The following is a 25,972-nucleotide window of genomic DNA, read 5'->3' on the forward strand; positions in this document are numbered from 1 at the left end:
AGTCGTGACTGACTCTGGGGTTGCAGCGCTCATCTCGCTTTATTGGCTGAAGGAGCCAGTGTACAGCTTCCAGGTCATGTGGCCAGCATGACTAAGCCGCTTCAGAGCAGCACACGGAAACATTGTTTACCTTCCCACTGGAGTGGTACTTATTTATCTACTGGCACTTTGACGTGCTTTTGAACTGCTAGGTTGGCAGGAGCAGGGACCAAGCAATGGGAGCTCACCCCGTCGTGGGGATTCAAACCGCCGACTTTCTGATCAGCAGGTCCTAGGCTCTGTGGTTTAACCCACAGCGCCACCCATGTCCCTTACTGTATAATAAATGGCTGTTATTTGGCACTTTGATTAGCCTTTTTTTAAAAAAACCATCAGGTCAGTTATGCCTGTTTGCCCAGTGATGATCATCCTGTCCATGCAGGAGAGGCTTTTTGATGCCTGGACATGCTAAACCCTCTTTCTCATGATGAAAGAGGTAGTTCCAAGTAGTTGCACTCCACACATACAGGCTGTTGTTGGTTACTGCTGGTGTGGGCATACGGATGTGCAGGCCGATGCAATTTAGGCAGTGTAGTTCTGTCCTTCCTTGCATACAGGATGGCTGGGAACGTGCTTATGCATCCATCTGTCAATGTGGATGTAGAGCTGCCAGCTCTGCGTCTGTTGTCTATGTGGACACAGCTTTTCCACTCAGCTTGCTGCGAACAACTTCCTGAACATTTGAGCATCTCTGAATCAGGACGACTGCTGTGATTTACCGCAGAATCAAAACACATTCGTTCTGGGCTGTGTACTGACTCATTGCTAAAGGGAATGAGCATTTCTTGATTTGCCCAAGCATTTGTCTCTAACGGTTTTCCTCTCGTTTGTTCTAAGCTGAGAGATAATCCAGACAGACATTGAAATAAGCAAGAAGAATGGCCATATTTAAAAAAAGTGTTTTCTGAGTTTCACAGCCCTTCAGACAGATTTTATTTGCTTTGCTTTTCAAAAGGACACGATTCAGTGCATCATTCGCCAACCTCATGCCTTTCCACGAGATATGCATTAGATATGCATTAAAAGAAGCAAGAAACTTGAGGCATATGATGAGCTACTGCTTAGCAGAACAGCTATTGGCTCTGGTACTGTATGTTAAGGAATGTTAAGGTGCAAGAAAGTGTCAGCTTTGGTGGGGAAGAACGTGATACAATCAGGAATGAAAGCACGCTCTGGAGATAACAGGTGACAAGCCAGAGCCATACTTTGCCATTCCTTCTGCAACTTATGTAGAACACCCAGAATCATATTTTACTACCTTGACCGATTCATTAATCCCCCATCTGAGCAGAGCACACAACCAATATCACTACCTTTTTACAGAGCTTTCTAGACAGAGGAAATCAGAGCCAGATCAGTCTCCTTCCTTTTGCAGCAGGGATGCCTTTTGCAGATGGTGTTGGCTGCCAGTGAGCTGCCAAGCCTGTGTAATTGTATAGTCAGGTCCTCCTCATGGCTAGGCAAGTGAAATGAGACTGACACGTGGCCTTGTGCAATGGCAATAATTTACTAGGGAAAGTGATTTAAGGCTCAAATTTGCATGTAGATTCCAACCATGATTTACCTAACACCTGTTTTATGTGTTGCTACTGTATGCTGCCATGTCCAGTGCTGCTTAATGCATCTATGCACACATGTAGTAGCCTCTACATGAAGATCTGCCATCTAGCGGAACTAAAATATTATTTTTGCACCCAACATGCTGACCTACTCCTTGGAGTTCTAGCCAGTTTTTCTCTTTTGTGCAGAGAATTTTCCTTCCATACCCAAAGATCCATTCATTTCCTTCAGAGCAGCTGCAAATATTCTACGATTGACCCATGTGCTATTTTCAGACACCACAGCAGAGACCCATGTTCCTGTATGTGCAAGGAGCAAAAATTACTAGTCTGCAAATTTACTAGAAGCTTGTAGAAAACTTACTGAGGCTTGGCTTGGGTTTCTAACCCAGTTACAGCTTGAGCATTTATAGGATGAGCATTGCTAACACAGTAAGATAGTTCTGTTAGGGTTAACTATATGCAACCGTGTGAAAAAAATGCCACAGGTCCAAGGATGACAGTATATTTTTTTTGCCTAGAGAGCAGAGACAATCTTTTTAAGGAGTATGGAAAGTGATACAATAGGGGCATTATGTCTTGTGATGTATACACCACCTGGAAAAACCTTCCCTGCAAACAGAGAAAAGTGTGGGATGAATGTTCACCATGGGCAACGTTGCTTCTAATATCTAACAAGCCACCTTCAGCTCCCTCTCTGCCCACCAGAAAGAATGAGTTTTGATTGTACACACAGAGCAGTAGGGACAAGGTGGGCGGTGATTCATTATGTGTGGAAATCCTTGGCGTTGACGCTGAGTCTTTTTATCTCTCCTGTGCAGAGTCTGAAGCTTGGTTTCCAGCATCACTCAAGAGGTTTGAGGAAGAGCCTCAATTTTTGATCAGGAAGAATAATTGTCACCAGCCTTGGCAGAAGCAAGTGGAAGGACGGCTCATACTCAGCAGTAGCTCCAGTAAGAAGTGCATGAAGAGGCTCCTCTTCAGTGACGGAAACGTGGGGCATCTGCCGCCTCTTGTCTGATCAAACACTGAACGGCAAGCAAGTCCTTCAGGGCTGACAAAGCACCAAAGCCTATAGCTATATTTTGCTTGCATTGTGGTTGTGGACGGGGTTTTAGAATTTGTGTTAATGGGTTTGTGTTCTTTTATTGCAGTAGGTTTGCATTGCCTCCCTACCAGTTTGATTGTTATTGGGGGGAAATAAACCTTGTAGAACTGCTAAGCCTGCTGCCAATTAAAAGGACCAGCTAGCTAGGTTTGTAATATAAATGTACGTCTTTGAGGTTCTTTGTACAACTGTATATTCTGCTGTGCAAATTCTCCACAGTTCTCTTAAAACAGCTTTTAAAAAATCTATAAAGGAGCAGACAAACCCCCATACTGCTGGAGTTCAAGAAGAAAACTCAAGACAAAAGGCTGGCGGGGGGGAGGGGGGACCTTGCCATTTTAAAATGGACTTATCTACAGCTGTAGAGAACAAGGGTTGTCTTTATGATCTAACACTAGTTTTAAAAATCGTCTGAGTTACCATATCTACCCAAAAACTCCAGTGGTCAATGCCCTGAATGATAGCCTTTCCAGATTATTTATATTTGTGTATGTGTATGATAAGAATGTGGGTGGCGCTGTAGTCTAAACCACTGAGCCTAGGGCTTGCTGATCAGAAGGTAGGCGGTTCAAATCCCCGTGATGGGGTGAGCTCCTGTTGCTTGGTCCCAGCTCCTGCCAACCTAGCAGTTCGAAAGCACATCAAAGTGCAAGAAGATAAATAGGTACCGTCCGGAAGGTAAATATGACCTGGAAAAACTGTCTGCCAGTAAAGTGAGATGAGCACCACAACCTCAGTCGTTCGTTACTGGACTTAACTGTCAGGGGTCCTTTACCTTTTACGTGTATGATTAGATTATATACACAATGTTATACTTGTGATGGCTCCTACCTGGGGCAGTAGCTATTCTATCCCCTATAAAAGAACAGGAGGAGGTATAGCAAGTGTAGCCAATACGGCACTTTCCAGATGTTTTGGCTACAATTCATGCTGGCTGGGGTTTGTGGGAAGGTACCACATTGGCTACCCCAATAGTCTTTCTAGAGAGATGGGTATAAAGTAGGCACTACCCAATACATGCCTATAATAGCAGAAAACATATGCATTTGCAACAATGGAGACATTCCAGAGGAAAGAACAGCATTTTCCCAACAGTAAAATGCCAGTGGGAGAATGTGAGCTATCCCCAGATTAAAAGGACTACCACTGGGAAAGAGAGCTGCATACCATGCAATAAATGCACAGTCATCACACTGAAGACTGATTATCTGAAAGGGAACAATGGACCTACCATTGCCATTCAGGGGACAAACCTTAAGCTCACTCTGCTTATTTGACGTTTTGCTGGAAGGTACCTTCTGAACACCTAGCAGTTCAAAAGCACACCAAAGTGCCAATAGATAAATAGGTACTGCTCTGGAGGGAAGGTAAACGGTGTTTCCATGTGCTGCTCTGGTTTGCTAGAAGCGGCTTAGTCATGCTGGCCACATGACCCGGAAGCTGTACGCCGGCTCCCTCGGCCAATAAAGCGAGATGAGCACTGCAACCCCAGAGTCGGCCACGACTGGACCTAATGGTCAGGGGTCCCTTCACCTTTACCTTCTGCACACAGAACATAAACTATGGACTTCGCTCCCAACAAGATGCGGTGACGGCTTTCACCCTGGAAGACTTTAAAAGATTAGATAAAGTCATGGAAGATACCACTGTTGATGGCTACTAGACAGCAGGCAAGTGAACATTCCCCTTTGGATGTCATGGTTTTGACTCCCCCTGCCCCATTATATAAAGCAAAAATGTAAAAATGTAAAGTCCATTTATGCATTTTGCGTACCATCTAATTTGGCCAAAGTGTTTGAAGGTTACAGTCCAGGCCTTTGGGAAATGAGATGCTTTGGGCACATTTCACCGCCTGTTCCTTTTTATTATTTACTTCATGCTGATTTTCCCAGTAGAACTGGCACTGTTCCCAAACTAGGCTCCCATAAATAGAAAACAGCATCAGCTGTCATGTCAGTGGGAGACAAAACATTTAATATGAAAAGCCTTTAATGGAAATGGAAAATAAAAAAGATAAAGGGCAAATTTTATTTTAGGTGCTTAGTTGGTGCATATTTTTTCTTTCTTTTTGACAGTAAGAGGACGCAATGGCATTATCAACCCAGATTTCTGAGATTTATAAATAGTCTCCCTAGCGTGTGTCACAATGACAGAAGAAAACAGTCAATGGAAACTGGAAACTGCCCCAACACAAGGCAACTCTTGCTGAAAAGGTGCATTTGGATGAACAGGCTAACTAATACATGGGCCTGCCTCTGTCACAGGGGAAAAAAATACACAAAGCACATCAGCATCTCAGTACTTTTAAAAAGGCATAAAAACAGGGAATGCAGCCGACACCCTGAAATAACTTTCAACAGAGCAGCTGCAGACAGTACCTTTGAAGCACAAACCATTTTAAACTAAGATCTGTAAAACTTTGTCTGCTATATCACTGATCAGGATGGGGCGATGTAGAAGCAGGGGCTACCCCAATTATTTCATTAATGGCGAAGGAGGACAAAAAGAAAAACTCAGTGCTGGCTGCATTCAGTTTTTGTTTTCTCTTCGAGCCCCTCACTAGTGGCTCAGGTGACGTTTTCTGTACAGTGAAGGAATTCGACTTGGCCTTGGGTTCAGATCCCCAGCTTTGTTTAGAAGTTACTGTCTCTCAGGGCATAGTTCATTGCTTGTATTTTCATTTTGCAAGGGGTCCATTTTGTCTTACAAGTTATTTCAGTACATTCTGCAAACCAGGTCTTTTAAGCTGGAAACGAACCATGGCCTTGTTTGCATAAGACCCCTAAGCCAAACATGACTGTGTGATGTAAGGGCCCCTGGGTAGAAGCTTGAATCCATTTTGCTCCTCGTCATTTTTTGCAGCTGCACTAAGCAAGGCCAGGGCTTGGTGCTATTTGGATGTTTTGCATTTTATTGTTAGGCATTGTTTCAGCATTTATTAACATGAGATGTTTGTTTGCCCTAGTGATTATTAGTGTCATGCTTTGTTTAAATTGTGTTGTTTTGTAACTGTTAATGAATTATATTTAATTGTGGTTATATTTTATTCTGCATGTTGTTGTGAGCTACTTTGAGCATGGTTCTACCATGGCATACAAAAAATTCATGATGCTGATGATGGTGTGCCATCCAACCTGACACTTGTGGTTAAAGCTCTCTCTTGACTAACCATGAACTGTAAATGAGAACCTGTGCTACAGCTTGTGGCTAGTGAAGAGAATGCTTAACAACAAACTTGTCTGGTTGGCACGCTAAGCCAAACCTTAGCTAGGAGGACCAAAAAAGAGCAAAGTGGCTGCAAGTTCCTCCCCAGGAGCCAGGATGTTCACATGCTCTCTCACTAAGCTAAAGCCCAGCTTAGTGAGTTAGGGTGTTGCGGGAAACCAGGTGAATGTCTTAAGAGTTTAAAGCAGTTTGAGAGATTTTTATCCCACTATCACTTCTTGGTCAAACAGGCTTAACAAGTGTTTACCGGGGCAAAAGCAGGATGATCTCTCTTCCAAATCCATTATGGAAACCTATCATTTCCCTTCAACTTTTAAAATCCTCAGACATTGTGGATGTTTGTAAATTGTTTCTGAAGGCTGGAGTTTAGCTTTGGTTATTTGCAGGCCAGTGTAGTACCCTCCAGATGTTGTCGGAATCAGGCTCTCATCAGCCCTAGCCAACATGGCCAATGGTCAGGGATGATGGGACCTCACCCTAAGGCCTTAGTTTTTACAAGTACCATTGTGCTTGTCCAGTGCTGTCTATAACTCATTGCAACCCAATATAATCAGATGAAGTTCAGTTCAGGAGTGCTTTCAGCATTAAATATCCAGAGAAATAAAATTGCCTGCATCTGCCTTGTCAGGAGATAGTACTAGTTACCAATATCAGTCAGTCCCATTTGTAGCAAATTTTTATTTTGCAAGATAAAATGGACAGAGACAAAATGTATAATAAATAGCACCAGCCCATCTACATAAAAATAAATGAACAGCTTAGTCAACTGTACATAATATTGTTTGGCATTTCCTCTTGAGAGTCTGATGGTAAAAAATACCCACAAATGTTTCTTTTAAAGCCCTAAGAATGCAGGCACTGTGGAATTTTTTGCAAACATCAGCAGAAATTAAGAATACATTAAAAGCAATAATTTGATTATCTGCTTCAACAGTAGAAGGGGAGTGTTTGTGTGTAAAAAAAAAAGGATGGCTAATGTCACGGAGACATCTGTTACATCTCTTCTTTTGCTCTAAGACACCGCCTACGCTACAGATGGCAACATGTGGGGATAAAATTAAATGAATGCAAGATTTTCTTCTACTTAACCAATAAGACCTCCTGGTGCTTTGTTTTTGGAGGCTGCTTTTCTTTGCACTGATTTCAGCACTGATGAATCAGCAGGAGGCACATAATGAATTGCTGCATGCTGCTAAAACAGCCTCGAAGGGCACCTAGGTGAAAACTCCAATCCGTCAGTTTTTCAGCTCTGCCAGCAGGGGGAGTAAAAAGGCAAACTTCCAAGTTCAGGCTACCACCCACTTGCAAATAAATATGCCAGTTGAAACAAAACATGTCATGAAAGGTACCTTAAAGGCTCAGCTCATTTTACTTAGAGAGGCTCAAATGTGCACACTTTATTCCAAATTCATATGCAACTTTCTATTTCCACCGGACAGAGGTGAAGTTCATAATGAGTTAAGTGGATGCCTTGAACCAATAATGGAATGACGTGCCATCATGCCAGAGCCTCGGACTTTATGACGTCACTGAAGAGGTGCATGGCAATTCTGGTGCGTTTCTCCCCCTCACAAACAAACCAGCATGAACTTGGACCAACTAAGCTGCTATATGCACAAAACATGTTACTATATTGGCTGAATAAAAGATTTCCACTCCTTGGGCAATCCTGTAAACACTTGATTTGTGAGGGGTTGATTCTGTACCAAACACTGTTGGTGCCCCATCTGCTCTCTAGTATGGCACACGACCCAAAAGCACAGCTGTTGCTTTCCGGTGCTCCCCACCAAGCCATTTTAAGACTGAATGCTTTCTACTGCTCTCGTAAGAAAATGTGCTCCCCTACCACTGCCTAAGGAAAAAAGCTTTAAGCCCCTCCCACCTTGCCTCCAAAGGTTCAAGACCTGGTCCTCTCAGTCCCACCCATCACCCAATAAACAATGCCAGTAGATTATTCCTGATCAGTTTCTAAGAACAAATATACCTCGCATATTTGCTGTCCACTCTTATCCACAGTGCTTCTGTAATGAACACCTTTACAAAGCATCTTTTAGTGGTCTTAGCACCGACATTCCGAGTAGATGGTCAGATACAGGCTTCCCTAATACCAAAGCAAAACTATCAATGGCATCTTTCAATTAGGGCAAGGAATCCCATTTCTTTTTTTTTAATTGTTACGTTATGGAAGCCAAGTATATGCCATGAGAGTAACTTTGGTGTGCACCTGCATTTCAACATTTATATTCCTTACAGAAAATGATCACCCCCAAGGAGTCATTCTACAGCTCTCACACACATGTACAGTAGTATCAGGGGTTCACCTGAGTATGGGCAACAGGACATTCCCTAGCTAGAAGAGGGCACATTGCCCTGCACAGTGTTAAACCAATGGCTTGGCCTCTGGTCAGAGCTAATGATCTGAATCAGAGAGGTAAGAAGGCTGCGTCCAACGCCACACCAGCATATCCTCTCCTGCCACCCTGTGCGACTCGGTCTGAATACGTGACTCATTTGAAGCGAGGAAGTCCACTGCTCGGTCCCAAACCCGCTTCATTTTTTTCCTGGGGATAAAAAAAGAGCATTGTAACCAAAGCTGAGCATTTGTGCAATGCAGGAAAATGGTGGTCTAATCTAATGCTTAGAGCACGATCAACCAAGGATCATTTCTGTAGCAGCCAACATTTGAAGGTACAAAAGGGGAAAAAAGGCCCCTTTCCAACTTTCCACGTCATTGTAGATATCTCTCTCTCTAAATACTGGAACTCAAAAGACATCTTCTGCAAAAGTGTCAGGCCAAGCAGAAGGAAATATTCATTTGACCCATGAACAATCAACTTATAGAGCTTATTGCTGCAGGTTATCGTGTTCCCGAGTGTAGATGGCTTGAAATGATCAGGCACATCCCTGAAAGACTGGTCCTATCAGTGGCTATGATCTATATTTGGAGGAAAATAGTACTTAGGCATTCCAAATATTGGTGACAAATATGAGGGGATGCTTGCTTCCTCAGCCTGCTTCTCAGGGACAACTGGTTGGCCACCTTTTTGGAAGACTGACCTCATATCTCCATGGTAACTTAATCAGGACCGTTAATAAAGGCAAAGAAAAACTCACCTGTCTTGTGGTGGGATGAGTGTGTCTCTGATGTGAAGGATGCCTACATATGGGTACCGTTCCAGATTCTGCTCCCATTCTTTGTAGTGACCTTGGACGGCAGCTGTTGAGAGAACAACGCATGCAGTCAGGAAAATAAGCAAACTGATGAAACTGAGAGGATTTTACCTATAATTTGACTAGCAGGTGAATGCTACCTATGATTTTCTGCACCATTTTATACATGTCCCGTTCCTCTTCTTCCCTTTTCCGCCAGTAATACTTTAGAAGAAGCAGAATCCCCCAAAGGAAAGCTAAACCTGTGAGGAAGGAAGCACAGAGATGAAATCTTCTAAATACACACGAGTTAGCCTGAAATATTTCATTGTTATCCTTAAGATCAGTTATCAAAGGCGCTCTCTAAAAATTCCCATCCATGCACCCAGTATACAGTGGTACCTCGGGTTACATATGCTTCAGGTTACATACGCTTCAGGTTACAGACTCCGCTAGCCCAGAAATAGTACCTCGGGTTAAGAACTTTGCTTCAGGATGAGAACAGAAATCGTGCTGGGGCAGCAGGAGGCCCCATTAGCTAAAGTGGTGCTTCAGGTTAAGAACAGTTTCAGGTTAAGAACGGACCTCCAGAACAAATTAAGTACTTAACTCGAGGTACCACTGTATAGCCATTATGCAGAGATGTGTTTCTTGGAAGGTGCTATACAGCTACATTTGCAATATTTGTAGATTAAAAACAAAATAAAATCAGACGACTAGCTTTGCTAGTTCACAGGGTATCTCTATGCTTCAGCAAACGAAGTTAAATTACTGTTAACTGAAGACTTCAGTGAAGGATTGAGTTACAAATATGGCAACATAACACTTCGTTTTCACCAACTTGGCAGATCATCACAGTATATCACGTTTTCAGCAAAGAAATTCAGAGCTATCCCAATTTATCCTGACAATTCATAGTGACTGGTCCAAGCAAGCTTTATGACTGAGTGGGAATTTGAAACCTTGTCTCCCCCCTCCCAAGTCTAAATCCAAACAACATCCACTATAACACACTAGCTGCATAAAGGCCGACTGCTGGTACTTTCCTCTTAAATCCTGTTCCCATTTATATCATTCACATGCACATTCTTTGTAGGGAATTCCCCCTACAACAGAAGACACCCAATGAGGTCTGCCCATTTGTGCAACGAAAATCCTCTTGCACAGTGGGGTTCTAGGTTTTGCTTCTTCTTCATGCAGCTCCCAAAATTTCCTTTGGGGGGGGGCAACCTTCTGGAGGTTTGAGGGGGAGAACAGATGGCTGCAGGAGAAAGAGAGGAAGCAGAAACCCTGCTGCACGAATGTATGCCTAACCACACTACTTTGGATCTCACCTAATGTGTGTGCGTGATCTGTGCTTAGTCAGCAATGCATGACTAAGAATAATACTGCGACTGTTAAGGAAGCAGGGTATTAATAGTGCCTTGTGAGGAGGAGGGCAGAATTCATTGGGGTAAATGCCGGAGCACAACTGCATGAAGCTGTGGTGCACACAGAGAGACCTCCACGGGATGGTTTTCATGAAATGGCAAACACCCACAGTGCATGAGCCAGTCTCAAGACAGCTTCTTGCTGTTAGGCCCAAGATTAAATATTCAGCAATTTCATTCATTATTCCCTCAACCTTCCAGAATCTCACACTGTACAAGACTGTTGGGAGATCTTGGCTGTCACAGATAAAGTAGGGGAAAACTTACTCCAAAAGAATATAAATAGGTTAGTAATTGCTGTATTCAGTGCCCGGCGGAAACGGCAGCCTAAGCTCATCCGGGGACGGGTGGATTCGAGACAAACCACTTGGCTCACTGCGGTAACTGTTTCGGAACTCTCATCGCCTTGTAACCTGAAAGGATGAAGCAGAAAGATTCCTTGACTGAACAATGCAAAGAAGTTGATGGTCCATATTTATTATAAACATGCTATCCTCTCCATCACACTCCTTAGTTTCTTGCTCCCAACCTTCTCAGAATATTCCAGCAGTGGCTCATTAACAGCAGATTGAGGAGGATATGAGAGGAGAGCAAACAAAGATAGCACACTAGCAAGGTAGTCCTCTTCTATAGTATTTTTGTTTCTTCTGACAGCACCTCTTAGTACAGTATACAGGACATTAAACTTTTAAACTGGATTCCCTCCTCCAGTGACTGCACAGAGATCAAGTGAAAGTGTGCATGCATGTTGAGTCTATTTTCCTTGAAACAAATTCCAGCAGTTAATTTTGTTGGGAAAAATGTTAAGTTCACCTACATTAAATGTTGGTGCATCTTTGGAAAAGGATGAGGGGAAAGCCTACAATTATATGCACACCAAATTTATTCTGTGCAAATCTGCAATAAGGAAAAACCTCATCCTGCAAAATGAGAAAATACTAGAAATGGCCACTAGGATAATTCCAGCTCCTAATCCCCACAAAAAGATAGTTTGGCTAACTGTGCCAGAGGAGAAACAAAACAAAACAAATAAATCCTTTCCAGTAGCACCTTAGAGACCAACTAAGTTAGTTATTGGTATGAGGTTTCGTGTGAATGCATACTTCCTCAGATACCAGAGGGGCTTTACAGGAACTTGGCTTCCCATGGACCCAGCAGAGTAAACAGTGATAAGAGAGTCTCAATGCAAGAGATGATTGACTCAGGATATTTGGTAACTGGGTATGGAGTGCATTCAAACCATGTAGTTGAGTAAATGGACTTGCATGACAGCAGAATGTGTGAATATAGAATTTAAGAGTCTGTACATGCTAGGCCTGGGTGATATATCAATTTATCACCCAGGACCGGTATGAGGAGCAGACCGTGACATTAGTTTCACTCAGTGGTATATCACTGGTGAAACCGCCACCGCTCCTGAGTCCCTCTGCTAGCAGCATCCACTAGCAGAGGGACTCAAGGAGCGGTGGTGGTTTCACCAGTGATATACCACTGAGTGAAACTGCCATTCTACTCTGCCGACGGGCCCCGATACAGCTTGTTCCTCCCTCTGCATCTTTAAACTGAGGAGTGTGCAGCTGCCCTTGCCGCAGTTAAAGAAGCCCCTAGCTCAGCCCTGGCTCACACAAGCCTGCAACAGGGTGGGGGTTCTGTGAAACTGTTCAGTTGAGGGGAGTGTGTTTGCCGTTCTCTGTAGTGAACAGTTAAAGGAGCCCCAATGCTCTGCCTGTGCAAGAGCACAGGGCAATCTCAGCTGGGGGAGGTGACGTTCCCTCCCCCCAGCTGAGCTGCGCAAAGCAACCCTGATGCTTCTGTTGCTTGTGTGTGAGTGGCAAGAGCACTGGGTCAGTCTCAGCTGGGAGGGGGACCTTTCATCCTCCCAGCTGAGTGGCGCAAACAAGCTGAATTGTCCCACCCTGCGAGCCTGGGTGAAACTCGAGGTGAGAGCTGGGGCAGTTTCACCTGGTGTCTTGCACACAGAGGCCAATGCATCTTGTTTTTTCAACATTGCGGTATATCGCCAAACCACAGTGTTTGGCTGGTGATACACCGCAATGTTGAAAAGCTGATATTGCCCAGCCCTAGCACATGCTGGTAAAATACCTGTGAAAACCTCTCTCAGCAGTTGAAGGCAGATAAAGGAATTACCGCAAAACAGAAAGATGGAAGTACAGCAATTACCGCACTTTGACTCTAGTCTCTGCAGGCTCACTAAAGGAAATCTGGAAGAGCTCTGCTGTAGAATTCCCAGTCTCCAGGCCTTTTCAATCAGTGTATATAAAAAAAATCCAGGTGATCACATTTTTGGCAACTAACTGATGTCACACCAGGTTGCAATTAATAGCTCATTGTACAGATAGTCCAAATCAGTTGGCCAAGAAACACTGCTGAGCAGGGCATATAAGCTCCTGACATACTGCATCACACTCAACTTTTTACCCATCCCCATGGATTATTTGGATCCCAAGTTTCTGAAAGATCTTAAAATATGCAGCAGGGTTTCCAAGCACAGCTGTCTTATTTGGTTCTGCTCTTAACAGAACAGTGTCAAATAAGTTCACACAACATTTGTTGGAAAGCCTGCAGCAGGTCTTTAGTATGCTGTACATTCTTATTGAGTTTCATTTTGAGCTGCCAGAACAGGATCCATTTGCTCAAGTGTTGATGAAACTCTTAATTATGGTGAATACAAAACTGGGGAGTGTATTTTACGCTTCCAGGCTATGACTTGTAACAGTGAAGAAAATCTTAATTAGAAAGCACTGAATTCCATCCCACCAGCAATTCTAAGCATGTCCCTAAGGGAACAGTGTTTAGCAGTGTGGAGTCTTCCTATACAAAGAATGGAAAAATGGAACACGTTTTCGAACATTAGGTTACAGCAGAGTTTTAGATAATGAGATTAGGGGAGGAGAGTATTTTGTTGTTGCTCACAGCCTCGGGCTTGTTGAATTATTCTACAGCAGTGAGAGAGTTAAGAAGGCCTCAAAATTATGTCTGAAATCTAATAAACACTACTGAACTGAGGCATTGGCATCTACCAACTTACATGAAAACACAGCAAGACTGTACTTTTGGGATCACCTTCAAAGCATTACTCAGAACTGTATTCCATACTAAAATAATTAAAATTTGGTACCTGGCATTCTATGCAAATTTGTGCACTAATCTCACTGGCTTCAAAAGGGACACATATACAGGCAAATTGTTTTACTCTTCTATCATTCTGCCTTGATAAAAGATTGAATCCGATACCATTTTAACAACAATGGCTCCCCCCAACGAACTCGAGGAATTATAGTTATTTATTTATTTTCTTATTATTTTTATATCCTACCTTTCCTCCAAGGAACTCAAGATAGAATACATGATTCTCCCCCTACCCATTTCATCCTCACAACAACTCTGTGAGGCTGAGAAGCAGTGACCAGCCCAAGGTCACCCAGCAAGTTTCACGGCCTATTGGTGATTTGAACCCTGGTACCCCAAGTCTGAGCCCAACACTCTAATCACTACATCACGCTTATAAGTGTGCTGGGACTTCTGTGAAAGGATGAAAGGGCTAATTTAAAACAATCGTTCCCAACATCTTTGGTTAGACTGAAGCCACAGTGGCTGAACAGATTTAAAATCTGTTGTGAAAACAGGGTCCTAACAGGCTAACCTTACAAAAAAAAACTAAACTGAGACATGACTACAAGCTCCATGAGAAACAGTAAGTCATTTGAGGCCTATGGGAATTTCAACAGTAACTTTTGTAGACAGGACTTCAAATGGAGAGTCTCAAATAAAGAATTCTACACCATACAGAAGTAACTAAGATAAGTGGAGATGGAATAATCTTAGCACACTAGCTGGCGTGAATCCCTGGTAACTGCAAAGGAATGCATTTCAAATTGCTATTATCCATCCTTTCCTGCTCACCAAAATAATTGTGTTTTCAAATAGCACATCTGTATTAGAGAGTTTGAAAATATATTTATATGGGCTCCCTGCCGGCAGCAAGTGGCTCTTGATATCTCCCTCACAGTTCAAGAGAGTAATCTATAATATCGGGACGAGACAGGCAAGGAAGTCCTTATAAATATATAATAGGCACTCAGAGAGATGGCATGATTTTTCAAAGAGCTGAAATGATTTGCACAGGGTGATGTTTGCTCTCCAGACACAGTCTGCAGCCACCATTTACAAATAAACAAACTCATCTGCTGAAAAAAAGCTTATTCTGTTCTTTCAGAACCAACTGAAGACAGCAAGGATATTGCCCTTTATGCCAGTGAGCAAGTTAGCTACTCTCAAGATGTGACCAAGATCATCCAAATTTCGTGTGTTATAGATGCCTTAAAGAGCATAAAACTTCCCTTTAATATAACTACATTTACTTCGAGCACAAGAGAACGGGAACAAATGCTCCGTGAATCTCCTGAATTTAAACCACATGAAAGCTAGGCCAGCACAACCAAGCTCATATTTCAACCACCTGCATAAAGTACATGGTATTCAGTATCAATCAGTTAAAACAAAATAAAATTAATAAATTTCAGAGGACTGGAATCAGTTTTACAATCCACCTGAAAGACCAGAAAAGGCACAGTGTACCCTTGTTCCATAACTGAGAGATCACTGCATTCTGAACTGTTGGTATTTCAAGCAACACCCTGGTATTAGCAGGGAGAGAGTCTCAGGTTTCTCAGTTATGATGTGCCAGAATATTGCTTACCTCATATGATCCAATGAGGTTTCAGATTGAGAAATGACAGCCAGCCTATGTACTGAGTTATATCCAGAGCAGTGCTAAATAAGCGTCCTGTCAGCACAAGGATTTCTGAGTGTGCAGTGGGACTTCCCCTACCTTCCCCCTGTAGGGTAGGCTGTTATCATCTCCATATTACAGGTATGAATGTGAGAGCTACTGTCCTAAGGAGATGTAAGATTTGAACCAGGAAGTCCCCATCATTACACCACACTAGTTTCCACAAATAAAAAAGAAATAAAGTGTAACAGCCAAGCATTACAAGTCAGGCCTGCACACACCATCAAGGCCACATTAAGGCAGTTGGAGGGATGGTGCAGTTCATCAAACAGCCCCCTCTTCCTCCCAAAAGGAATGCATGAAATAAAGTACCAGAAAATATGTCAAGATATTTCTTAAAGACTCACAAATTTATTATTACTTTCATGGACTCTCAATTAAATACTCTGAGAATGCAGTTTTACAGCCTATAGCAAAACACGAACATTTTGACAACCAACAAAATGAATACACACGCGTTTTCATATTTTATACTCAAATCTCATTGGTTTTGCTCACTTCCTAACCTGTGTCAGTCAGTCAAACCTGTGTCGCATGCCTGTTGTGGAGATACAGGAGGAGGCATTAAATGGCTACAAAAGGGGACTTGGTGCTTTTATCATAGGTGTCAACTTTTGGTTCCTTTAACCAGAGCGATGCACCTTTGTACTACAAAAGCGCCAGATTTTTCTGCCCACTCCCACTTAAATATACCTCCAAGGCTTCAACCAATACTAACCTGGCCAGATGGTTGGATGCTTTAGATGCACAATTCCACTCGTGTTCAGCTGTGATTGCTCCCAGGTTAGAGTGCACAATAGATTTATTACTAAGGAGTTATTTTAGACCTATATCCCGTGTTAGAAACTGAGAAATGAAGGCTAGGAGCTAAATGGCATCTTAAAACTAGGTTATGTTTAGGCACACTTTTTTATAACAAGAATACAAAGCTGAAAATGAATTAACTGCTGCTAAAATATTATGTTCATTTTTCTGATGGTCTAGTCCTTTCCCTGCCCACCCCCTACTATTTTTAAGAGGGTCTCTTCTCCAGCTTTCAGAGTAGCTGGAAGTGGGGAGGCAGAAAAAGTCCTCCTTCCACTATGCAGTTTTAATCTGAAATCTTAGGTGCAGTACTGTGCCCAGAGCTCAGAAACTGCTTGCACTAATGAAATTCCTTAACGCAAAATGCGCCTAGAACAATGGGAGTTTCGAACACTACCTATAGCCACTGGGGGTGGGGGTTTGTGGAGAGCAGATCGGTTTTCTTTCATTTTAAAAAGGAACAAAATGGAATGGAAAGAAACTATAGAAATCCCAAGGACAGAAGCAGGAAAGGAAAGCACACTGTAACGGGGAGAGGAGAAAAGCAGCTCTTTAGAACTGCAGGGATTCCTGTACTATGTTGTCCAAATAACTCACTCATCACAGTTCTGACTTCATTCACAGACTACAAACACTGAAAAGTGGGAGTAGCCAGGCTGGCTTATCTCTCAGAAATTGCTTAAAAGAGTGTTTGCACATCTTGCTTTATAAGATGTAGGGGGACACTGAAGAGGAGGAGGAGGAGGAGGAGTAGGAGGAGGAGGAGAGAAAGGAAGCTCAGTCCAAGCCCCCTTGCAGGCATTGGGCCCTGGTACAACTGCACCTTTATAAATCCAGCCTTTCATTTCTTTGAGAGTTATGGAGCTGCACAGCTAGCAACTATGACCTTCCAGATGCCCGTCAACCCATGTTTTGGCAATCTCAGGCAGAAAGCAAAAGGAGGTGAATTACCAAACCACAGGTGGGCAACTTGGTGGGTATCAAATTCTGCAGATCAAATGCAAATCTAAATAAAAACATCTTACAGTGCCATGTTTAGAAGAACACTTGTAGTTAGCTAGTTCTAGAAGCCTGGGGGTCTTCCTAGGGAAAGTCTTACACTGCTTGTTTTTCAAACAGTCACTTATGGTTCCCTGAGTCACATCTCCACTGAATCTCATGGGATAGTGAACAGATATGGAGATAAATTTAACACAGGTCATTCCAATGAACTTACCATATGCCCGAGTCTCTGTGATTGTCCAGTAACCGCTGCAAAGCATCCGCAAACCTTTGTGCACTGTAGGCAGTCACATTCTGTAAGGAAGTGGGCCCCAAGATGTAAATTCTGCATTCAGCTAGCAGTGAGACTTTTCTGTAAATACATTCTTTCCATATTATTTAATTTATTATATTTATATTCCACCTGCTTTTCCATGGAATTTGAGAAAATATACATAGGGCACCCACCCAGGTAGTCTCCTATTTACAGCACAATTAGTTTAGCAACGCTTTAAATACATTAAAATGAGTGTTAGGATTCTATTCAGTTTTTCAAGTAGCTAAGACTATAATTTTATGATCATATTTGATGCAGGAACACACTCCATAGTAGGTGTGCATAACTATAGTATACTAACAATCCTTTTCTATCGAGAGGTACAAAAAAGAAAAGAGGAAAGCAATGTGTTTACTACTGCTTTGTAAGCAACGACTTTAAAATGCTGGAAGATTTTGGTTTCTCAAATGGAAAAAGAAACTGCAAGTTTCAGCAGTCATATTATTTAGGTTTTCCAACGCAACAACCCAAATAAAAAAATGCCAACCAAGTAACAGCCAAAATAATAACAACAATTACTGAAGGGAAAAAATAAAATAGAAGGTAGTTTTAATGCACTAAATAGCAGATACAAATATATACCATAATAGAAAAATGTCATGACCTTGCTTACCTCTATATATTCCTTTGCCACACTAACTGGAATGCATTTACTTTCTAGATTATCAGGGTTTCCACACTCAAAGTTGCCTGGTGGTGGTGGCAGAGACAGAAAAAATTATTGACATGGAAATCATGAAACTTGCCAAATAGTACAGAAGCACTGAGCCAAGTTCCTTTTTAAAGCACTTTTAATGCTAGCCAAAATGTTTTTACAGAATATAGACCTGGTTTAGTTTTATGACTTAATAAAATTTGCAGTGCTGTATATACGCTAGCATAAGGCAATCAAACCTCACATTTATTCCATGAGAGCAGCTCATACCTTTGAAGAAATGCATGTATGTGTTCCTCCTTTGTGTAACTGTACCTTGCCTAATGCTTTGGGCTAATAGGATACTATTAAACAGTGCCTGAAAAATTTACTGACTTATACAAAGATTTATAACATGTCTGAGGACACCCCCACATGCCCCTTAAAAAAATGCTTTCATGATGATTCACATTCGGGATGGGATCAGGGATGTTACACGTTGACCGGCTTCCAATGCTGAAAAAGTTTTAGGGTGGGCCTGCCACTTAGCTTCTGGTCAGGTTATGTTCTATGGTTCACCTGATGCCTTCATTACAAATCTTTAGGTGCCAGGCAAAAACATTTCTCTATAACCAGGCCTATGGCTGATTAACATTCTATGGCCCTTAAAATGTGCTTGTGGGAGGAGGGCTAATGCTTTGTTCTTGTTTTTATTATGTATTTTGTTTTCGCCATTTTGTTGTGACTGCCTGTGATCTTTGGAAGAAGGGTGGCATACTAGTACTACAACTTTCACAACAAACACAAGAGGGGAGTGAGACGGGATTGCTGCCTATTGTAATGGACACTCTAAGATACAGCCTGACACTTAAGCAGTTGTCCAGTGCCAGTTTTCTTTTGAAAACTGGTTTCTCATCTGCAAGGCCATGAAGCCACCAAGAACGCTTTGATATTTCCACCACACGCTGATGACACAACCCAATTTTAAACTTAAACTTCAAAATCTGAACTGAAAAGCAGCCGAATTATTCAGGAGTGCAAGCAGTTTATGCACCGCCCCCCACTGTGAATGTACAGCACTGTGGTTATAAAGAACATAACCAGACATTGATTTTTAGTTCAAAAGACTTTTAAGTATCCTTCCCTGCAGAGTGGCCACAAGGTAAGAAAATGTGATGTACAAAGAACAAACAAATTAATTTCAACAAAGCTTAAGAACCACTGAAATTCAGGAAACAAGCCTACTATATGAAACAGTGGCATAAAACCCCTACCATCCACTGCCCACACAGTAGTTTTGGCCAGCTATTAAAATGTCTGTTGTGCTGACAGCTGCAAAAAAAATTAACGTTCAAGATACCAACTACCTTGAAAACTACGCAAGAAGTTATTTGACAGTGCAATCCTTTGCATTCTGATTTGAAAGTCCCACTGTGTCCAATGTGTGCAGAGGATTACAGCCTACTGCATCTAGGACCTTGTTGGCGTTAAATAAATGCTGCCTAGTAGTGATCTCCAAAGGTTTTTCCAGACACAGTTCAGTTCTGCAATGCAGACGGGGATACATATAGAGAAACGTAACGGTTAATGATATAAAATGGGCCAGCCTGGTGGAAAGGGGGCATATACATTGCTGTGATCAGGGAACTCATTCCTGGAAACATTCCATATATCCAGGATGAGATAGGTGAAGGATGAGCTCACCATCAGCACACAACCATGGCTTTCACAGGGGAAAGCGTATCAATATCCTTTGGGATATTTTGATTAGTCAGCTGCTAAATGTAACAGTGTTCTGGAAATTGTTGGATTGTGTTGGCCAGCCCTTTAAAAATATGCTGTGTATCTGTGAAAGCTAGAAGGTCTTGAACTTAACTTGTGAACTGCATCTTTATTTTGGACATGGAGTGGGCGTCACATCAGGAAAGCACACCTGAGAAATGCTTGACATAGCACAAATGCTAAGGTTATGTTAGCATAAGGATTTTCCTTACTTGATGGAACCTTGTCCCCCTCTCTTCTCATCAAATTTGCACTGTGCTTTCCCCCATCCTCCCAGAGCTGATTTGGGAATGGCACAGCGTATGTGCAGTTGGAGGAAAGGAGGGAATACCCATTGCGCTAGTGGGAATCCTTGCATGGTCTTACACTAGCACAATGGATTAGTCGACTATGACCCTAAATCTCATTTTATCTATGTGAAAACATCAGTGCCATACTAGGGGGTCATTGTTTTAATAATAATGCAGCTCAGATTTAGAAAGGCTGTTTTCCCTACATTCCTCTGCAGCCTTTGAAGGGAAACAAAACAGTCCTCGCTGTTTTAAATTCAAATTAAGGTTGAAAATAGCTAGCTAGTATACACCTATTTTCTTTGAACAAAGTGTTTGGTAAAAAGATAAATGAGAACTCACCAGCTTGAACTGCAAGATAATTGTATAGTTCATACAGAATGGTCATTACCATTTCTTCATGTTTTTCCTGACAGTACTGAAAAATTAAAGAGAGAAAATTATTCAACAGATCTTTAATTCAACCAACGACAAAAATTACAACTATTAAATAGGACATTTCTCATGTGCTCTGATTTAGCTACTGAAAACTAAGGATGGACTCATAAGACCTCATTTCTTGCCAGAAGTTTAATTCTCTCTTTCTGCAAATGTCATTGCTAAAGTATATCATTTTGTATGATGACGGGGAGAATGAGTGGACTCAATATATATCAGTTCCCTTCACTGCAGTCACTATCAGAATAAAACCCATCACATCCTGTGGATTATGTGCACTGTAAAACATTGGATTTTGGGGTGGGGGTGGGGGTACAAAAACTATACAGCCCTCAGATCTCAAATTATAATATTCTAAGTAAGTTTGATGATAAATAATCTTAAATCTACGTATGTACAAAAAACAAATCAAGGACTTTCATTTTAATTATATGCACTATACTGTATAACAAGGTTTGTCTTATTCAGCTACATGTTACAGAAAAAGTTACAACTACATGCGTACATCAGGAGAGATTAAAGGCTGTTAGCTCTATTAAGCTTGTTATTGAAAAGTAGCTTTACAGATGAAATCCTTGTCACAAATCAGTCTCACTTTTGTTACAACTGACTAACGAATATTTCTGGAAGATAAGAAGGATTTAGATTTGCAGCAGCTTAGATTTACATGGTCTGAATTACTAATCTATAAGAAGCTGTCTGTTAATTGCACACCAATAAATCATTAGATTTCTCTTGGAAAATAGCAGAGGCTTACTTCTGTAGCAACACAGATACTAAGTGACCTGTGGGCAGTGCTTTTTTCTAAAAAAAATGTTTAGGAATACTCGCATTTTCCTACTCATAATGAAATACTGTCCCTCAATGAGGCCAAACTTAGACTCACAAAATGTTTACGGTTCTGCGCACCCCCCCCCCCAGAAAAAAATGCACTGCCTGTGGCCCTCCAGATATTGTTGGACCAAACTCCTCATCATCTCTAGCCTTTGGCCAAACTGGCTGGGGCTGATAGCAGTCACAGGTAAGCTGTACATTGTACTTATTAACAAAATTTAACATTGGAGATAGTAAGAAGATTCACACTTACACCTTCTTTAGTTCTTTCACAATCCATGGGCAATAAGTTAACTGTGAATGAGAAGAAATAAGGATTTATTTTTTTAAAAAAAATGAGTCTTGTAGCATCTTCAAAACTAACAGATTCATTGTGGCATAAACTTTTGCGGATTAAATCCCACTTCGTTTTGTTACAAAAGATGGACATGGCTACCCTTCTGGAATTTATTTTCTAAGCATTTTATTTTGTTAAACCTGCAATACGACCTAATAATGTTCCTTGGAAGTGCCCCATTTTGTTCAATGGGACTTACTGCAAAGTTAAGCACCCATAGATTTCCCATCAAAAGGAAATGATTGACATAACATAGTAACAAGACAAGAGAAATAACTATTCCGCATTCATGTCAAAATAAGCACATTTGTTTACTTTGCAGAGTATCTGGGGTTTTGATTCTGAATATATAGACAGAAAATGTGATTTAGCTTCTTGAACACTTATGGATTAAAACAGTGTGGACAAATCTTGACTGAGACGGTATTTTGCTATCATACTATAGGAAAAGTTACTTTGTAATGCTGGTGAAAGGATGCTAGACTGATTTCTGGAATGAGTAAGAACATCCCACTATCTCATCATAAATCTGTAACATAAGGGTAACAGCCAATATATATTGCCACATAAAAGTTCACCAGATTTTAAAATACAAGTGGGTGGGAAGAGTCTTTTACACATTTTCCCACAATGCTTTGCAAAAACAGTGACCAGAAAAACTGTCCAATTGATCATGAATTTGTAGTCACTGAAGTAACTGTTATGACTTTTGGAGTGGTAGTCTAAGACAGTGAAGGAAACATCCTATTAGTAACAACCATGTCCACCTCCCACTTGTCATTCTAAAGTCATACAAGAGAATTATTATTTGATACATCAGGAGAATTCAGTCTATCCTTTTCAAAAGGTAGAAAGAACCTTTTCATCTGCTTAATCTCTTTGGTGTGTGCAACTATTAAACATTTCAAGATCAGTAGTTGCTAGGCAGCCAATCTGAAAGACATCATAAAGCTTTCTTTTGACAACATATCCTTAGAACCTGGGCCAGGACAAACTTCCTATAATGGTTATTTGAAAAGGTATTCATGCTTAGGCTATGCACACACTATAACTTTCAAGCACATTGCAACATTCTTTCCCTCAAAGGATTCTGGGTACTGTAGTTAACCCATCATGGAGTTACAATTCCTAGCAACCCTTAACAAACTACAGTGCCTAGAATTCATTGAGGGGGGAAATGTGCTTTGAAGACATAGTGAGCATGCGGCCTCAGTCATTTTTGTACATTGATTATGAGCTTTTGAAGGAATGGATGCTAACTTTTGCCACAAAAAAGTTCTACAAGCTGTGTTTCTGTAAGCAACAAGCTGAAAAGAAAAGGGACTGGAACAACAAAACTCTAAATGAGGCTATCTGTAAGAGGAAGAAGAGATGGAAGCGGGGTTGAAGAGGAAAAGCAGCGTTACATCCCACACACGTACAATTCTCAGGCCCTTCCAGTCGGGGAGGTCCCATCATCTTCACCCAAAGGATGCCCAGGAAAATGACCAGCAGCCCTATGGTTGCCAGCCACAGGAACCAGGAGAGATAAAATTCTAGGCCTCTGCCTTTCCTCCTTATGCCCTGAGCTTGGGGTTTCAAGCCTACATGCTGGCGCGTCCCATCCCAACGTGTCTCCCTACTCAGCTCTCTTGCCCCCCATGGCGGTGTTTTCAAATTCCTGGGTGGGAGCCCAACCTCCTTCTGCGCTCTCCACGGGGACCTGTAGGTCAGCCCCTCTTCACTCCTTTGGGTCAGCGACCCCAAATAGGAGCTTGGAGTGACCCTCCTTTCGGCCTCTAGGTGGGCCCTGTTACTGAAGGAGCTGGGGGTGACCCCCCTTTCGGCCTCTAGCTGGGCCCTGTTACTGAAGCCTGCAGCACTGCCCCCCACCACGGGGGGCTTCCAGGAAAGGCTGGGGCTCACGCTCTGCTCGTTTTCCCACCACTTGCTGGGACTTAACCCTATGCCACCTCCTGGGGATGCTGCTCCCCACGAAGGGCTGGAGGTGAACCGGGGCGCCGCCGCCTCCCTCTGGTAAGGGGCCTCGAAGCCTTCTCCCGCTTCCAGCCGGGCTCTCCTCGAAGCCAACCCGCTACTGCCCAGGAGGCTGCTCGGCGCCGCTCCCTCCCGAGCCGTCAACTGGGGCCTCCGGGCGGCGGCGAGCCCGCTGTCTGCCCGCCAGTCATTACTCTGAGGCAGCAGCCCTCGACTCCCGCTCGCCGCCTCCCGACGAGGCGGCTCGTAGTCGTTCCCTTCTTCTTCTTCTTCCTCCTCCTCCTCCTCTTCCTCCTCCTCGCTCTCCTCCCTCCTAACCGGGACGCGGGGCCCCCGGGGAGCCGCCTTGGACCCGGCCGCGGCCTTGGGCCTCGCGGGCCCGCTCGGGCCCTGAGGGTGTGTCCGGGCGGCGCTGCCGCGGCTCCTCAGCCCAGCGGCCACCTCGGCCCTCAGCCGGGTGAGTTTCTTGGCGTAGAGCTTGCGGGTGGAATCGGTAATGGGCCCCGGCTGGTAGCCGAGGGCCAGCAGCTCCGCCCGCAGCTCTGCGTCTGACAGACCCGCTGCGGCCATAGCCAGAGAGGAGCGGAGGAGCGCCAGCCGGAAGTGATACCTTCTCCGGCGAGGAAGGGCTTACCGCCATCTTGGTAGGGGCAAGCAGGCGTCTCTCTTCCAGCTGCCATCATGTGGAGGTCACGGCCACCTCCGACGCGGCCGCCATCTTGAGAGGGTCACTTATGGCGCTCCGAGAGGCTGCATTGCTTTTTATACGCTTGCCTGGGAGAAAGTGCCTTTGAGCTCAGGAGGGCTTGCTTCCGAGTAGACGTCTATACTAGGATTGTACTGCAAGCCGGCCAGGCCCTTGTAGCGAGATAAATAAAAAAGAAAGCAAAAAGCACGTACACGTATCAGTGGCATAGCTGTCAACATTTCCCTTTTTTAAAGCGAAATTCCCTTATTCCGAATAGAATTCCTCGCAAGAAAAGGGAAAAGCTGACAGCTAGGATCAGTGGCAGAGTACACTGCGGACTTGTCCCCCCTCCCCCAATCTCTGTTGCACCTTAAATATTGTTACTGTTTAAAGTCCTCCCATCTTTAATTCCGAAATGTGGAAAGATGATTATTTCTTTATTTTAGTACAGCCTGAATTCTGTCTGGCCTCTTGCCTGCCTTCCTTCCTTCCTTCCTTCCTTCCTTCCTTCCTTCCTTGCATTATTAAATATGCCTTAGGGATGCATTCCGGTGCATGTGTTTCTGCCAGTAAGGCAAACTGAACGCAGCGAGGCTTACTTCCATGTAAACGCGTATCGGATTGTGGCGCAAGATTGCTTTTATTGGTTTTTAGCGTCGTGGGAAAAGGCTCGCAGGAGGCGCAATGCACCCGGTGGGCCACTGGGGCAAGGAATAACGATATTAATGAAGAGCCGATGTGAATGATCCCTTTTCTTTGTTCATTCCTGTGTTCATTCTCAGCCCTCGTTCATTAGGAGGACGTGTTTTAGAGGGGCTGCAGCAAACCTGGATACAAATAAAACTAAAACGACCCTTTATTGTTGCGTTTCATTCCACCAGCTGGAAATTGGGTAGCCAATAGAACTGTTCACCTTGCTCTAAAACGTTATCTAAAGAAATACTGTAATTGTAAAACAGAATTTTGTATCCTGCCAGCTCAAGAATTTGCGGCTATAACTTTCTGTTTTTTACCTGATCTGGGGCCAAGAGGGTTTAAACTGGCCTGGAAAAGGTCAAGAATGTAATGAAATAAACTGAGGAAGCACCGTGCAATAAATAAATTCAGAATAGACAATTCAAAGTGTGTATGGAGAAAACCTTGTTTCTCAGTTAATGAGCTTACCATTTTGCCCAGGCTGCTATGTATTATTATTATTATACCTTAGAAAAAATTCCCTTTTAGCTTGCACCAAATATAGTGTAACCATCGAATGCAATTCTAGTGAGGAAAACATTACTGGATCCCCTTTGGTTCCAAAGGAGAAAATTACTTTCTGGGCACATTTTTCCTATTTGCATGATGGCTATAACAAATTTAACACTGGCTATTATGTACTTGATGTCAAATACTGGTATGATATAGTACTAAATATTCAGCCGACATCCAGGGCTGTATTAGAGTAGATTCATTAAAGGTATGATTAAGGCTGGAACCCTAACCACACTTATCCGTGAGTAAGCTCTATTGCATTCAGTAGGACTTACTTCTGAGTAGGCATGTCTAG

At 42.8% G+C, this 25,972-nt stretch overlaps 1 protein-coding gene across 1 annotated transcript; it reads right to left on the minus strand.

Moving 5' to 3' along the window:
- Window positions 1-6,594: 6,594 nt before the first annotated feature.
- On the minus strand, window positions 6,595-24,336 carry LEMD2 (LEM domain nuclear envelope protein 2). The gene is made up of 9 exons (XM_028734055.2): window positions 23,183-24,336; window positions 21,678-21,718; window positions 20,495-20,570; window positions 18,060-18,136; window positions 17,345-17,424; window positions 10,779-10,924; window positions 9,243-9,344; window positions 9,046-9,148; window positions 6,595-8,492 (listed from the first exon to the last, which is right to left on the minus strand). The coding sequence occupies exons 1-9, from the start codon at window positions 24,306-24,308 to the stop codon at window positions 8,342-8,344; spliced, it is 1,902 nt and encodes a 633-aa protein (XP_028589888.2). The 5' UTR covers window positions 24,309-24,336; the 3' UTR covers window positions 6,595-8,341.
- Window positions 24,337-25,972: the final 1,636 nt, after the last annotated feature.

This window comes from Podarcis muralis, chromosome 5, assembly GCF_964188315.1.
Source record: "Podarcis muralis chromosome 5, rPodMur119.hap1.1, whole genome shotgun sequence".
Classification (NCBI taxonomy): domain Eukaryota; kingdom Metazoa; phylum Chordata; class Lepidosauria; order Squamata; family Lacertidae; genus Podarcis; species Podarcis muralis.